At 50.1% G+C, this 17,385-nt stretch overlaps 1 protein-coding gene across 1 annotated transcript; it reads right to left on the bottom strand.

Annotated features, from left to right (window-relative positions):
- Nucleotides 1-533: 533 nt before the first annotated feature.
- Nucleotides 534-15,551, bottom strand: LOC146025743 (dual specificity protein phosphatase 7-like). Its single transcript, XM_083155773.1, has 3 exons — nt 15,034-15,551; nt 10,399-10,827; nt 534-5,982 (listed from the first exon to the last, which is right to left on the bottom strand). Exons 1-3 carry the CDS (start codon nt 15,395-15,397, stop codon nt 5,675-5,677), a joined length of 1,101 nt encoding a protein of 366 aa, XP_083011899.1. The 5' UTR covers nt 15,398-15,551; the 3' UTR covers nt 534-5,674.
- Nucleotides 15,552-17,385: the final 1,834 nt, after the last annotated feature.

The following is a 17,385-nucleotide window of genomic DNA, read 5'->3' as shown; positions in this document are numbered from 1 at the left end:
CATGGTGCCTAATTAGGTCACAAAGTGGCAGCATATACACTGCAAAAAGCATGGGGAATAATATAGAACCTTGTGGGACGCCGCATGGTAGTGGCATGGATAGTGCTGAATATAATCCAGATGGCACGCTCTGTGACCTGCAGTGAGAAATGATGTGAACCAGCTCAGTACTGTGCCATCCAGTCCACAGAACTTTTTCAGGTGCTCAGTCAGAAGAACATGGTCTACAGTATCAAATGCTGCAGAGAGATCCAGACGGAGATTGAACAGTCACCTCTGTCTCTTGCCATCAGATCATATAGCACACATACCAGGGTCTCAGTGATAGTTATGTTTAATTCTATGTAGCCTTTATTGTTCTAATGTGTGTCATATGTACGGCACTGCCAGCGTTCGGCAGGTATAATGCACCCGGGTACTCTAAATGACGACATTATAAACCACCTCGGATTTCTGCGACCTGTACACGCCTCCAAGCCATAGGACAACATGATTGCAATATTACATTGCAGAAAAACCACCACAACACCATATTCATAAAGAAAAATATGTTTATTTGTAGTATTAACAACATCATCTCATCATTCTTTCATTCCTCAAATCAGAAGCCGCTAAGCCACAACCCTCTGCGCAGAGCGCACAAAACCCTGTAACACCGTACTGCCGCTCCCACTCGCCAAGTATGGAGGTCGGTGACCAATTGCTGTCACATTCAGCCTCATTACATCAGGGGTGTCGCGGTTACATTCATTTCTCTTAGTATTTTAAGTTATTAAAGCAGCAAATTACAAGTGGGTTTGTAAAGATGTCACTCAAAGTGAATTATGAAAGAATTGTATGGGGTGGCAGAAGTAGGCAGTAGTTGTGGAACTACAAGTACCAGAACTACCTCTAGTCATTCATCTTCTTTGAAACTACTGAATTGTTTGGTTACCAATATTAGAACAATTATCATCCAGACTTGTGATGCTCGTTAATTTGTTACATTAGGTATTTAGTAATCAGATCGGTCAATGAACAAGTGCAAAGCGAATAATTAAATTTTGGTGGTTTAGGATATTGCGTCCGTAACAGTACCACGTGTGAAGCCATGTACACACGGTGAGATATTGGCTAATGGACAATTTTGACTAGATGCAGAAGAGATTTTGACTAAGGGCCTGTACACACTGGGCGACTGAGCTGAAAGCAGATCACTTTTACCATTTCAGCTCAATAGCCGCCCAGTGTGTATGGGCCAGCGATGACACCGATGCGCTCTCCCGTATCATCGCCGGCCACCGCCACTCACCTGCTGGTCTTCCCAGCAGATGAGTGACTGTTACAGGACTTTCCATATCGTCCTGCTATGGAAAGTCATCCAGTCGCTCAGTGTGTATCAAGTGAGCAATTTTCAGACCAGCAATTTTCACATCATCGCTGTCCCTACACGCTGGGCAAAATTGCCCAGTGTGTATGGACCTTAAACGATTTTATATAATTAATGATAGTCTATGATCTAGTCCAAATCTCCTGCCAAAAACTTACCATGCGTACACCCCTTAAGTGTTATTCAGGAACCCGACAGACACATTTCCAGCCTTAAAGTGCTGTTTGTTTCTAAAGGGCAATGCTGGTTTTAGTGGTGTCTGGGGGGTAATTTGCCAGCGCCTTACTGTCACGGACTCTCCCACCAGCATGGCTATAAACCTGCAGGATACATGGTGCAACACCATCTTCCCTCCCCTGGTTACAATGTGACAGGGCTTTGTGATCCTCTCTGTACAGTTTCAACATCAAACATTCAAAACAGTTCTCTCCTTATACAGGTAATTATCTGCAGGAGATACAAAAAATACATTTGTCATTTACAAGATTGTATAAAGCATTTGATCCACTTTCATCGTATAAAACATGGCAACTGTATAAATGGTATAAAAGGCCGTAATTAGACTGAACTGCCCTCAATGCAAGGAACACGGGACGCTTCTACCCAAAAAAGGAATACATAAGAAGTTTTTCCAGGTATAAATGTAGACTGTTCTTGTATTATACTGAGAGTAGAAAACAGAAGGAGCCATCCTCATAATACGGTAGAATGAAGATCATTATTTGGTAAATTGAGAAAAGCTTAATATCAAAGTAGTAGATTGCAAATCTGCTCCTGCACCCAAAGACAAGGTCCTGGGGATACCCCCCCAGAGGACTCCACTCGTAGGGCTGATGGAGATATCCGTCGCTGGACTCAGACACGTTCCAGAGCCACGGCGCGGTGCCTCATGCCACCTAGAGCATGAGACGCAGGAACACAACATTGCGGCTATGATAATGCTGGAGATAGGGGTGGAACGGCCGCTGTGATGCTGGATAAATAGGTTTGGATTAAAGGCACTGCGTATGTACCAAATAGGTCCTTGCTATCGAAGTAACGGCGATATCTAGTGGATTAGATCGGTATTATAGTGTTCCCCTACATCGGTGCAAAGTCCGTTCTGTGGCTCCAGGCTCAGAATGCCGCTGTGTGCCCGTCACCCAACGCTCCCCCAATTACGGCATGCCTGGTTATAAACTGCCCGACTATTCCATTCAGATGTGGGTGTATATGCGACGAGTACCAGACTTTGGGTCGACATTCATTAGATCGACAACTACTGGTCAACATGGACAATAGGTGGACATAAGCAAAATGCCAACACTATAGCAGTCAACATGAAAATCATGTTTTTCCAAAGTTTTTTTTTTTTTTTTTCAATTTCAACTTTTTTTTTACTTTACAATCACGTGAACCACGATTGGTAATGGTAAAGTGTGCCAAATATAGCGGGGCGGGGCAGATGGCCCGAGGTATGCGACAGGAGAAAGTAAAGTAATCTGGGGTCTATTTGCTCCAATCTATAAAGTAGTATCCATGCTAGGCTGTTTTAGCAGGGCGCTACACCCTGCCCAAATTTTTAAAGGGCAAAATGAGCCCCTCTAGCAGTGCCCTGCTAGAACAGCCTGCGATGCCCCGCCGTAGACGCCACCGCAATCCCCCACAGATGACTGCGTTCCCCCGCAGTGAGCATGGCGGGTCTGGCCTGTCCCCAAACATGACATCGCCAGGCAGGTCAGCCCCCCCCCCACAGGCTTCCTGTGTACCCCAATGGCCTGCAGCCTCCATATCCTACAAGGATCACTACTATAAAGTGACCCGAATACAAGCATGAATAAAATCATAATTTGTCATATGGGGGGGGGGGGAGGGTAATACAAAGAGGGATTAAGGATTCCCATCACTAAGGATACAGTCATTGTATCATTCCTGAGTCGCTGGGGTACAGTAACAGTCTTCGGATTTCCAAGTGATGACATACCCATCTGAGCCCTAATACTCACTGGGGGGGGGGCATTTAGGATACCTAGTGCTGTAACCATTGCAGCCGTTATATAAGTTATATACACCAATATTCTATCCTGATCGGTTGCGGAATTCACAGCCTCTGTATCTGCACCAGCTCAACATCCCCCCTATATCAGACAACACAGAAAACAAGGAATGAAATACAGCTCCAAAATTAAACATCTAGCTATGAAGGGTCCCCAAATAATGGTCACTTGAAAGCAGCGTTTGCAGGTGTATGATTGGCTTAGGCAACATATGGCTTCCACTGGCTGCTTAATTACAAATACCTGCATGATAGACAATGGCCACCAGGTGGCGCAGGAACCCACTCCCCTACTGGTCTGGGTAGAAACCAATGAGGGTCTATGCAGGCATCCATAGACAGCAGGCAAACAGTTATAGATTTATCTTGTAGTGTCAACATCTGAGCAATTACTCCAAATGTCCAATAATGGACTAATACGATTACACGGATAGGATTCAGGGTGTCGAGGCACAAAGTACATCCAACATACTGGGAATTAACCACTACCTGGTTGGATAGGCTGCAATAGCTTGAACAGTGGTTTGTATAAATCTGAGGGGTGCACATTCAAACGCCTACAGGGACAAGGCACAACATAGGACGCCGCAGGTACATTTGGCAGTTTTAATACAATTTTTTTTTTGTAAAAAGGTGCTTTTATCATTGTTTAAATAAGTGTAAAAAAATAAAAGCTCTCTGGCTGGGGATTATAATACCTGTTCTTTACCGAAAAATAGATTTTGAGTGTAAACCATTTCAGACATAGCACCTGGGAGAAGCGCCAGGACGAAGCAGACTGGGATACGTCCGGGTAGGAGCCCAAAGCTGCACGAAACACACGCACACAGGTGCCCCGTAGTGCCCCACGCATGGGATTAGGACAGCCGTTCTTGTTTTAAGGATTGTCAAAGCTATCTAATAATTGTTGGTAGTCCTCCGTTCCCCGTTCAGGCAAATGGTGTGCAACTACAAGTCCCAGCGTGCCACACAATGAGGAAAGGACGCACACGTATATGTGGTATCCGAATTGTTGACGGGCAACGTCTAGGTTGGCACTGTATGCTCGCCATTGTGAAAGGGTCAACACAAGCAAAATGACGACATGGCTCTAGTCGATGCATGGAAAGGTCAATATGAGTTTTTGGGGATTTTTTTCATATGGAATCCACATAGCTGGTTAAGTGCTCTGAGCGCAGCGTTACCGAGCCTTGAGGGGAAAGAGATACGCCAATTGGGTGATCACGTTGATTAATTGTTGACACTGAAAAAAAAATGTCAACATGAGCCGACCTTTAGGGGTCAATGAAGACAATGTCCACTTGCTAGGCCGCATTATATATATAGATTATATATAATTACTACGTGCGTATAAGCAGCTAGCGATTAACATGTTTATCCCAATGCAGTCTTGATCTCCTACCAAAAGATAAATGTACACCAGTTGCCTGAACACAGGAGGGTAGCCTCGCACCTCAGGGAGGCCACCAGGCACCTACTGCACAGATGGGCTGTATACCCAAGAATACTGGCTGCGTGCAGCGCTCAGACCCAGTTACATAGGATCACCGCTACAAACCCACCGTTGTGTGACATCACTAGACCTTTATCTCCCGGAATGTTGGCAGGAATAGTGTAACCAATCAAATTTATGTAGGTTCTCTTTAAGAATATAATGATAAAAAAAAAAAAAGCAACAACCCATGTCTCTGCTTTCGCTCGCCTATTATACTTGGCCGACGCGTTTCGCTGTACACTAGATTGAAGAACTATGCATATAGCATTTGGTCAATATAAACATTTGGCGCATATATATATGTATATATATATTTAAAAAAATAAACTTTTGTTAAGTGGTTAGAAGATAATTGTTGGGGGAGGAATCTTATCAAAGATCCACCAACCACGAGATCTGTACGTAGGCATGCATCTAGAGAACTTCCACCTCTAGAAAGTTCTGTCCTGTATTATAAATGTGGAACGGTTCATATTCACCTTCCACACCAGGAACTGCGTGGTTCTATTTCACTGAAACACCGGCAACCGCCGCTGAAGACTGTAAAACAATTTAAGCGAATGAAAGGTTATTTTAGTGCGTGGGCGCCTGGAGGAGAAACGCTGATTTAACAATATTGTTAAGTGCAAGATCTTAGGAAAGTCATTTGATCCATCTTCCTTCGGAAACGTAATTACAGATCACAAGGGTTTTGTATTAACATACGAGAGACTCATCAGACACACTCTTCATTCACTGCTGTGCGTCACTCATCTTCCAGACTGGGAACGAGGCGTCATGTCAGCTGCAGACTATCCAGCTGAAAGAGATTGTTATTGGTCGGAGTAGTAAAGTACAGCTGGTTGGTCGGCGACCGAAGATCACAGGGGCTTTTCAATCCCAGGGTCCTTTCAAAGTCTAGCAGCTGCCCCATGAAGTTGAAGTTTGGGGAGATATTGGACTTTTTCCTTTTGACAAAGTCATAGGCGTCGTTCAAGGAGAGGTTGAGTTTCTGCATGAGGTACGCCACGGTGACCGTGACAGATCGGCTTATGCCCGCCAGGCAGTGGACCAGTATGCCGCATTTGTTGGTACGAGCCTCATCTGCAGAGAGATCAAAGTTTGTCAACAATGAAAAGATGTCACAGGGAGGGTACGCACATAGGCACACGGACTGGTTACAGATTGGCACGAGAGTGGAAGTTGTCAATGTTTTGGATTTTACTCCTTTATTGAGGCATACACAAAGTAAGCTTACCTACATCCTAAATGCCGGGACCTCCTCTCCATGGGAGTCTTCCTGCTGTCGGCAAACAGTCTTTAAACGTCTGTTTGTCGGAAGCAAGAAGTCGCCTGTGTATGTTTTGTCTGGGTCTTGAAAAAGTAGTAAACTCTGAAACATTGACACCTTCCACCCTTGTGCCTGGAGTCATTCTCCAACTACTCCTCACCTCTGAGGTGAAGTACCGCCACTGACCACTAAAGGCCACTCGACCGAACAACTTACTCTTTCGTATGCTCAAAAATATTAGAACAGAAAGGTGAAAGCAATTTTTGCAGGGACACTGATCGGTGTCTTTGAGCTGTGAAGACAGATCGGAGATAGGGCTATTTCACAAGCTCCGGCTCCTGCCGGGTGGCGAAATCCCGCACGGCCAGGAAGCTGTGCAGAACACAGCAGTTTACAATGGTATGGATCCCACAGCCCAGCAGCCGTCCCTCCCAGTGGTGGGATCCGGCTGCAACCGGGTGGCCAGCCCGTGTGAATGGACACAATAGTGTCCATTAACAACTACTGCGTGCGGCACGGCTTTTGGCCGTGTTGTGTTTCGCCGCCCGGCAGGAGCCGGAGTGTGTGAAATAGCCCATAGGAGCAGGGGTGGGGTAGATAGACTAAAACTTGCACAACTCAATGTGAAAGTAAAAACTGTCACAGCTCTACATACCTACTGGCCTTCCCCACCCACCATCCTGGTGATAAGTCTTTCATAAAATCCTATTTCGTTTTACAATGGAAACCGAATTTATACCATATTCTTCTACACCCTCTTCCCCGATTGGGAAATGAATGGCCTGGAATAAATACTTTACCGACAGTGAAGGAGCGCCTCTGCTAACCCAACCTTCCAAGTCTCCACCCCCCCTTGCCGTTTAGCCTGAATGAACCCCCTACTACTTGATGCTACGGTGGTGTATTCCCTACTGTATGTCTTGATATTTCATTACCCTGGCTCTTTCTCCCTTTGTCATTTTGTTGTGTTCTTTATTGTTATATTTTATATATTTATGCTATTATTGTGTGCATCGCATGCCCCGGTTCTTGTCTCCTCCCCTCCACCTTTTATTTTTGCCTCATGTCTGTATCCCCTTCTCTATGTTTGATGAAAAATATTCAATAAAATATATTGATGGGGGGAAAAAACTGTCACAGCTCAAAGTGAAAGTACAGTGCAGAAGACATCATATTGATAGGCTTAACTAGTTTGTAATCATCTATATGTCTAGCGTCCGTGAGTCTCCGAAACACCACCATCTGCTGGCAGAGAGTGAAACTACATCTTTCTCACACATGCACAAACACAGAAGGTAGACTAGCTTTTGAAGCGATTGCTTCGTGCGGGCTTACTAGTAATGTATGTGCATAAAAGGTAAGTAAAAAATATACGTTTCCCTCAGCTCACTGTATGGTATTAAGGTGCCCATACACAGTGCGATGATCCCACTCGTTATGGGCTGGATCGCAACACATGCGATTTGCGTGCGATGCGATTAGAAAGCAGTACAAGAGTATGTGCAGCACATACTTTTTGCACTGTGCGATGAGATGGTCACGGGAGCGCTCATTGCACGGGGAAAACGCACCATGTATGGGCACCTTTAGTAACCAGTCTTGAACACTAAATGGATAATAGAATTCAGAGATTTTGGTTACACGTATTTGCGCAAATGTATGATAAGCCCCCCAAGCGGTTTCATTATTATTATTTTTCCCACTTTCTATAGATATAGCTTCGGCTTCCTATCACTATAGTATCTCACTTGGGTGCTGCTCTGGGCTTTGTGGCTTATGCTGATTTTTTGGGTGCCGCACTGTGCACCTAGATATAGCGCTAGGGACCCCCAATATACAGAGAAGCCTTGACGATGGCTTGGGGGCTTACACATAAATTTGCACAAATATATGTAACAATATCTCTGAATTCTATTATCATGTAGTGTTCTAGACTGGTTACTAATACTATTCAGTGAGCTGGGGGAACCCATGGATATTTTACTTACTCAGTATTACCCCTCCCTTCATGCGCCAGAGCTGTATTACTGAACTAGCTGAGCATCTGCCACTATAGCTAGGTGTATAAAAAGACCTGCACTTCAGTCAATACGTAACCAGTGCATCCAGGAACCGGAGGGGCGGGACTCCAGGCTGCTGAACATAAAACTCTGACACCAGTCATTTATCAACGTTTCAAATCTCCAATTGATTGTCATCCATGTACATTACAGGTTTGATAATGACTGTCTAGTACCTGATGGGGCACCTGCTACCACAGATAATCCGGCAGTGTCAGAACGGAGGGTGCCAGATCATGTGGTGTACCTCCAACATTAAAAATCATCCTATTTTCTAGTTCTGCGGCACCCACGTGTAACGCCCGCCATGCCAGCCACATGAACCTGAGAGGATTTCCATAATGGCAGTCATCAAGCACGGTGCTTCCCGAGACTTATGGACAGGTGAAGTTAAAGGGGTATATATTGCTTGTTTTGGCGATTTTGCATTTGGGAGATTTACTAAAGGTAACATTGAATATAAAACAAATTCCCACTCAGAATAGAATATCCGTGAAACGTCGCCTCTTTCACATACATAAATATAGGAACCCTTATTTACTAACATTCAAATTAAAAACCGAACTCCGAACCCTCAAACCGAGAGACTAATAACAGACAGGCCATTGCGATGTGCGGCGTCTCTGCGCTTTTCAGGTTTGTAAAAGGAATTCACCCATCCGCAACATTCACAATCGCAGCTGCAATCGCATTAGCGCCCGATAATTATGTACAGGCCAGATAATAATTTTAATAGAAATCAATTGTCCGCACACATCTCTAATAAACTGGATCCCGAGCATGTGACTGAGGCTGTAGGAATTATGGGCCGTATTCAGAGAGGTACACAGTGCCCGTCGCTCCTACATCTTTGGGTTACCTGCCCTCAACCTCTGGCTGTGGCTTAGTGGGGTACAGATGTAGCGCCGCTCATTCAGTGCTGGGGCTCGCCAGACCACCCCCACTGGCGAGCCGGCGCTACATCTGACTGGGACGTGCGAGCGTCCCAGTTTCCTGTTGGCGGGGGACGGGAACCCTCCCCATCTCACTTCAGGGAGACGGGCAGGGTTAGGGTGGGGAGATGGGGGAATGGCAGCGGGGACCTGGGGGGGGGGGCTCTGTTGTACTGCCAGCCCCTGCAAGGAAGAGGAACTTCTGTATGTGAGAGGTTGGGGGTCATCTGTAATGATATGCAGGTTTTGCTAATGATCAGGCAGAACTCTCCCGAGTATAAGCGGAGACATCCGCACACAGGAATCATACATGTGACATAGAAGGTTACACACACAGCAAGGTGACTCGTCTGAAAGATAATCTCTACAAACAAACCACAGGTAGATCAGCCCGAGCAGGGGACAGAAGCCAGTCAGACAAGTTTAGGAGCCAAGCTGAAAGCGGGCATCTGAATAGGGTGCATAACCGTTCCCCACATAGAACACAGGCCCGATTCAGCACTACGCAGCCCCCTACCCCATCAGGTCAGCTCCTGCACAATATGTGTATACCCCATCACTACGTCAGGTCATCGCCAGAGCTGTCAGACACTACCACCATAGTAAGCCAGTTCCTGCACTGCCCACCACCACTAATGCACTACACACGGCCTCCATACCAGGGATGTGACCATTCCCGCTCTCACAATGATGAGGCAGTTCCTGCAGTGTTCCAACTAAGCTTCTTTTGCAGCCCTGCCCTTCCATGCTGACATGCAGCTGAGGACTGTATTATCCGCGGCTGTCGGCTTTTCAGCTGAGAGCGACGTGTTAGCACAGCGGTGGACAGCTGAAAGCCGATGTGCTGCTCTCGGCAGAGGAGTTCAGCAGCAGGTCAGCCATGTGGGCATTGCGGGAGGCCTAGCCACAGGATACAATGCTTGTCTGTACCAGCTCCCCTGCCCTTACATGTGGGCTTCCTGTGCAAATGCAACACACTGCCCGGCCTGGGGCCACAACCTGATCGCCGAGGTAGCGGGTTGCCGGCACGATAGGAAAGAGGCAGGCAGGAAAGAGGCAGGCACTGGAGAGTCCAGAGTGGCAGCTTGACCTGCCATGGCGGCTCCCATACCCTGATGTGGCAGTTCCTGCACCGCACACGGGCCCCATACCCTGATGTGACAGTTCCTGCACCACAGAGCCCCCTCCCCACAACAGGGGAAGTTCCATAGTATACATTTTGCAGGACAATACCCACCAATAAAGGATATGGCTTCAGGGAAGAACTGCGACAGATTTTGGCTCCAGTGATCAGAGATCGGAATCTGCTTGTACTTAAATTCTCCGTTATGTTCAAACGTGTTTGGCAAGTTCGGAGTCACATTCAAGATGTATTTTATATTATATTTTCCCAATATATCCAGGTTGGTTGAATCTTTTGCGCAGCCGAGATACAAATACGGAAGTATCTGTACGGGGAATGTGGACTGGTTGGAGAGGACGGGACTTCCTTCAGATTCAGTCGCACTGTTGGGCTCGCGGTCAGACTCTCCGTCGGAGCATTCTGTACTTATTCTCAGTCCCCCTAGTCCCAGGACACATTCTAGGGGTGGGTCGCTGGGAGAGGGAATCTCAAGGCCAACCTCACAGTGCTCCGGGTATTCCCTCTGGAACTTGCTGTATCCACCTGTCAATAAAAGTCAACACTAAAATCAGACCATGAAGGAAGACTGGAGAATATTAATGCAAAATACACCATGGTTATGTGACGGCTCGTAGGAGGATGGGTAATGCTGACTTGAGTTTACCAGCATATCCGCCTAATCCTAGAAATACTGCCCCCATTATTACATATTGCACATTAATAATCCATCAATGATAGATTTACAGAGACAGCATGCTCATATGAAACGGACCATCGCAGCCCCCCAGGCAGCTCGCCTTCGATACACTGTAGTACAAAGCATGAAAGAGACAGGTTCCACCACAAGTACCAAAGTTCCTAATGCAGGACTGTCCTTCGAGATATCAGAGCCCCCCCCCCATCTCTTTATACAGAACTAAGCATTATGGGGATCTTTGCCCTAAGAACTCTGCAAACAAGTCAACACCCAGATTGATTGACGCAAAAACAATCTTCTCAGGTGAAGAAATAACACCTTTATTTATGTATGTAATAAACTTCCCATCTGATGCACATTATCCTCTGGAGCAATTCCCAGTGGCTGCTGACTGACAGAGGAGCAGCAATTACCAGCAGATTATTAACGAGAGTGTGGTAATTAGAGAATGACGAGAGGAAGTGTACTGACATGTAAACACCAGTCTCCGCCAAGGCTCTGACAGAGTCGGCTTCCTCCGCGGGAAGGCTGACAGCAGTTTTCTCACTGCGTCCAAACTATCCCATCAAACACAAGAACATGACCGGCCACGAAAATGTAAACGCACCGTCGTCATCATCCCGAAGACAGATTACAGCTAATTACAACCGGGGATTTAATTCAGAGAAATTCTATACTACAGAAAAGCATCCTCCCTCCGAGACAAGATTGGACACGTCGGTAAGAGTCAACTGTACGACGGATTAACAAAAATGTACGCGGAGGGTGCCACCCAATGCTTGGTATAGTCCACATATTACACATGCAAATTATCACACCCACACAGACTGCGGAGGAGGCATGGATTAACCACCGGCGTGCCAGGCCCAGCACTCACAATGTGCAGCTTCATAGTAAGAGAGAAACTCCTATAATGACGTATAAAAGTATTTACTTCACATACAAGTCCTGGTGTTTGTGGTCTATAAGGAAAGTCATTAATATACAACTTGTGCCTATACATTTGTGGCATCGCTGGGGATTTCTGGTCCCTGTTTGTGCATATACTTCCCAATGGTAACAGCGGTCATTGACCATGATGTATATACGTGATAACAGACCACCAACAGCACTGACAGAGTAACCAGCTATTACTGCAGTCTCCTCTGCTAGGGAAATACACAGATATACATACACTGTTCTGTGTATAGCTGTCCGTATTCAATAGAGATTCTGTCACTAGACTGGAGGGTGGCGTGACAGACACATGGCTCACACTGGCTGCATGTATGCGAGGTGGGAGGGAGCAGCCTGGAAGACCTGTATACCTGACTGAGAAATACCCGTCCCCCTCCTACTACACTACAGACTCCGGGTGCCCGATACACCTGCCGCCACAGACCCCGGGTGCCCGATACACCTGCCGCCACACACCCCGGGTGCCCGATACACCTGCCGCCACACACCCCGGGTGCCCGATACACCTGCCGCCACAGACCCCCGGTGCCCGATACACCTGCCGCCACACAGCCCAATGTCAGTGAGTGCCCCGCACGCTCTCCTCGCACGTCAGAGCCCCCACTGCCAATGAGTGTCCCTCATGCTTTCCCCAGGTAAGGGACCCCACTGCCAGTGAGTGTCCCCCATTAAACCCCCCATGCTCTCCCTCAGGTCAGTGAGTGACCCCCATGCTCTCCCTCAGGTCAGTGAGTGACCCCCATGCTCTCCCTCAGGTCAGTGAGTGACCCCCATGCTCTCCCTCAGGTCAGTGAGTGACCCCCATGCTCTCCCTCAGGTCAGTGAGTGACCCCCATGCTCTACCTCAGGTCAGTGAGTGTCCCCCGTGATCCCCCTGTGTCAGTGAGTGTCGCCCCACGGATCAGGGCCCCTGGCAATGTGTATCCCCCACCAAGCCCTCTCTCAGGTCAGTGAGTCCTCCCCCTCATGCTCTGACGCCGGGTCAGTGACTGACCCCCAATCTCTCCCTCAGGTCAGTGAGTGATCCCCCCTGTGTCAGTGAGTGACCCCCATGCTAGTGAGTGTCCCCCGTGATCCCCCTGCGTCAGTGAGTGTCGCCCCACGGATCAGGGCCCCTGGCAGTGTGTATACCCCACACAGGCCCTCCCTCAGGTCAGCGAGTGACCCCCGTGCTCTCCCTCAGGTCAGCGAGTGACCCCCGTGCTCTCCCTCAGGTCAGCGAGTGACCCCCGTGCTCTCCCTCAGGTCAGCGAGTGACCCCCGTGCTCTCCCTCAGGTCAGCGAGTGACCCCCGTGATCCCCCCCTGTGACAGTGAGTGACCCTCGTGACCCCCCCTGTGACAGTGAGTGACCCCCGTGATCCCCCCTGTGACAGTGAGTGACCCCCGTGATCCCCCCTGTGACAGTGAGTGACCCCCGTGATCCCCCCTGTGACAGTGAGTGTCGCCCCACGGATCAGGGCCCCTGGCAGTGTGTATACCCCACACAGGCCCTCCCTCAGGTCAGTGAGTGACCCCCATGCTCTCACTCAGGTCAGTGAATGACCCCCATGCTCTCACTCAGGTCAGTGAGTGACCCCCGTGATCCCCCCTGTGCCAGTGAGTGTCCCCCGTGATGCCCCCTGTGCCAGTGAGTGTCCCCCGTGATGCCCCCTGTGTCAGTGAGTGTCCCCCGTGATGCCCCCTGTGTCAGTGAGTGTCCCCCGTGATGCCCCCTGTGTCAGTGAGTGTCCCCCGTGATGCCCCCTGTGTCAGTGAGTGTCCCCCGTGATGCCCCCTGTGTCAGTGAGTGTCCCCCGTGATGCCCCCTGTGTCAGTGAGTGTCCCCCGTGATGCCTCCTGTGTCAGTGAGTGTCGCACCACAGATCAGGGCCCCTGGCAGTGTGTATACCCCCACACAGGCCCTCCCTCAGGTCAGCGAGTGACCCCCGTGCTCTCCCTCAGGTCAGCGAGTGACCCCCGTGCTCTCCCTCAGGTCAGCGAGTGACCCCCGTGCTCTCCCTCAGGTCAGCGAGTGACCCCCGTGCTCTCCCTCAGGTCAGCGAGTGACCCCCGTGCTCTCCCTCAGGTCAGCGAGTGACCCCCGTGCTCTCCCTCAGGTCAGCGAGTGACCCCCGTGCTCTCCCTCAGGTCAGCGAGTGACCCCCGTGCTCTCCCTCAGGTCAGCGAGTGACCCCCGTGCTCTCCCTCAGGTCAGCGAGTGACCCCCGTGCTCTCCCTCAGGTCAGCGAGTGACCCCCCGTGATCCCCCCTGTGACAGTGAGTGACCCCGTGATCCCCCCTGTGACAGTGAGTGACCCCCGTGATCCCCCCTGTGACAGTGAGTGACCCCCGTGATCCCCCCTGTGTCAGTGAGTGTCGCCCCACGGATCAGGGCCCCTGGCAGTGTGTATACCCCACACAGGCCCTCCCTCAGGTCAGTGAGTGACCCCCATGCTCTCACTCAGGTCAGTAAATGACCCCCATGCTCTCACTCAGGTCAGTGAGTGACCCCCGTGACACCCCCTGTGTCAGTGAGTGTCCCCCGTGATGCCTCCTGTGTCAGTGAGTGTCCCCCGTGATGCCTCCTGTGTCAGTGAGTGTCCCCCGTGATGCCCCCTGTGTCAGTGAGTGTCCCCCGTGATGCCCCCTGTGTCAGTGAGTGACCCCCATGCTAGTGAGTGTCCCCCGTGATGCCCCCTGTGTCAGTGAGTGTCGCACCACGGATCAGGGCCCCTGGCAGTGTGTATACCCCCACACAGGCCCTCCCTCAGGTCAGTGAGTGGCCCCCATGCTCTCCCTCAGGTCAGTGAGTGGCCCCCATGCTCTCCCTCAGGTCAGTGAGTGGCCCCCATGCTCTCCCTCAGGTCAGTGAGTGGCCCCCATGCTCTCCCTCAGGTCAGTGGGTGACCCCCGTGATCCCCCCTGTGTCAGTGAGTGGCCCCCCGTGATCCCCCCTGTGTCAGTGAGTGTCGCACCACGGATCAGGGCCCCTGGCAGTGTGTATACCCCCACACAGGCCCTCCCTCAGGTCAGTGAGTCCTCCCCCTCATGCTCTGACCCCGGGTCAGTGAGTGTCTGCCCCACCATGCCCCCGGCCCCCTCCGCGGCGGTCACCTCGCAGGTAGAAGGCCCGGCAGCCGTCCTCCCGCAGCTTGTGGAGCAGCAGGCCGAGCACGGAGCCGGCGGGGCTGTTATCCGGCCAGTCCAGCGTGGCGTCATCGTAGAGCAGCACGGTGTCGGCCTGGGCGCGGCGGGAGAAGCGCTCCGTGTCGCTGGCGATGAGGGAGCGGACGGACAGGTTCCCCCGGCGCAGGCGGCGCAGCATCAGGCTGGGGACGGTGACGCTGACGGCCGAGTCGATGTGCGCCGCCTGGTAGCGCTCGTGTGGCCGGCAATCCAGCAGCAATAACCCGCCTGCCCCGGCCTCCAGCTCCTCCCGCAGCCACCGGGCGCTCTTATTTGGGTGCGGCGTCGCCATCGGCCTGGACCCGCCAGCAGCAGTCCCGGACCGGCCGCAGTATCCGACTGTACTCTCTCAGGCAAGCGAGCTGTCTGCGGGACCACGCCCCCCGGGAGGAGGCGGCGCCTGTCACTCACTGCCTGGGGATTGGAGGCAGCGTCTTGCGACTATCACTCAACACCGGAGAGGGCGGGGGAAGACAGAGCCTGTCACTCAATGCCAGGAGGTGGAGACCGCGTCTGTCACTCACTTTCTGAGAGGAGGAGACAGAGCGTTTACAGAGTGGGGGGAGGAGCCAGAGCCAGTCACTCCCTCCACAGGGGGAGGCATCACCGCCCCCTGTCAGTCACAGCCTGGAGACGGGAGAGCTCAGGGGCGCGCATGCCTCCTTTATCGCGGCGGCTAGAGGTGGGCAAAACGGGTCACTAGTGAGAGCTGTGATCCAATTGATCAGTCAGTGAAAAGATCCGTATCTTTTGGGCACCTCGACGGTTCACTTTGAAAGAAGGGGTAATTTGTTAATAACGAAGCATACTTTGTCTAATCATTTACACCCATTATTTTTTACTTTTTAAAAAAAAAAAACATTGAGCTGAACAAATAAGAACATACATAACCGAGTAAAACACTTATCGATGGCTGGGTGCAGAATCGCCATTGATGGCAACCATCGATGGCGTCTGCACCGATGGCCATCCCTTTATTTTACGGTACTTATGAGTTATCCGGGCGCCCGATTTCTAAATCGGGTCGGATCGGGCACATCGCATCGCATCGCATGCGACCATCGGATGCGATGCGATGACCCGATTTTTCCATAGGAATCAATGTTAAAATGGACAGAGTCCATTTTAACATGGAATTCAATGGGAAAAAGGGGTCCTTTTCATACCCCTACTATCCAAGTGGGCATGGAGTTGGATATAAACCTGTGGCGAGCGTAGCGAGCCACCGAGCCCGAAGCGTGGCGAGCATAGCGAGCACCGCGAGGGGACACAGAATACCGTCCGCTCGCCACGCTTCGGGCTCGCCACAGGTTTATATCCAACTCCATGCCCACTTGGATAGTAGGGGTATGAAGAGGACCCCTTTTTCCCATTGAATTCCATGTTAAAATGGACTCTGTCCATTTTAACATTGATTCCTATGGAAAAATCGGGTCATCGCATCCGATGGTCGCATGCGATGCGATGCGATATCGTATCGCATCTGATTGTATGCCTTAACTTAAGGCATACAATCAAAAAATCGGGCGCCCAGATAACTCATAAGTACCCATTTTACTTGCAGTATCAGCACTGAACTCAGTCTCCGGAGTCAGTACATCTCAGGTGCCACAGGTGGCAGTGCTGAGATCGGGAAAATGCATTATAATTAAACGAAAAAAGTAAAAGAACGACGGATCACCTTTTTGGGATCGGCGGCTCAGTCGTTCTTGAATGGGATCCGTCTCCAAAATTCGCTTCGTTAGCGAACGACCCATCTCTATTATCGCCCACTAAAGCTATATGATGGGGGCCGAGGAGACGTATGAAGCGTTGATAAGGGTGGAGAAGTGTACCCCCCCCCCCCCCCGTAAACAGGAAACACCCCTGTAAATAGGAAATGGACAAGGAAATTTGAATCCAGTGTCTTTACATATGATACGGTTGCTGGGAGGAAACTTCAGGTTTGTGTCAGCAGAATGGTGGCCATTTTGAAGTCGGCCATATTGGATGCGCCACTAATTGTTTTAATTGGGAAGGCAGTAATGTGACATATCAAACAGATGCAGGATTTCATAGGAAAAACCATGATGTTCTTTATTCTCGATTCTTAACTGAGTTTTCTTTTACTGCTATTGACATTATGACCCCATACCTCCCAACTGTCCCGCTTTCCGTGGGAATGTCCCAAATTTTGGGGACCTTCCCATAGCCCACCCGGGGCTGGCAGTGTCCCGCAGCAGAAGGGGGCAGTGGTGAATAGACCCTGGACTATGGCTGGGGGCATGGCTAGAAGCTCAC

The sequence above is a fragment of the Crinia signifera genome, chromosome 8, assembly GCF_055691185.1.
Source record: "Crinia signifera chromosome 8, ASM5569118v1, whole genome shotgun sequence".
NCBI classification, from domain to species: domain Eukaryota; kingdom Metazoa; phylum Chordata; class Amphibia; order Anura; family Myobatrachidae; genus Crinia; species Crinia signifera.
The sequence above is the reverse complement of the archived record's forward strand: the minus strand, read 5'-3'. Positions and strand labels throughout refer to the sequence as shown.

What these genes read in the sequence shown, in the direction of transcription:
- LOC146025743 (XM_083155773.1), bottom strand. Translation starts at nt 15,397, where the DNA reads ATGGCGACGCCGCACCCAAATAAGAGCGCCCGGTGGCTGCGGGAGGAG. An exon ending in CCGGGCCTTCTACCTGCGAG is followed by an intron (nt 10,828 to 15,033) that starts GTGACCGCCGCG and finishes TTTTATTGACAG; the next exon opens with GTGGATACAGCAAGTTCCAG. An exon ending in TGAAGCCATATCCTTTATTG is followed by an intron (nt 5,983 to 10,398) that starts GTGGGTATTGTC and finishes ATCTCTCTGCAG; the next exon opens with ATGAGGCTCGTACCAACAAA.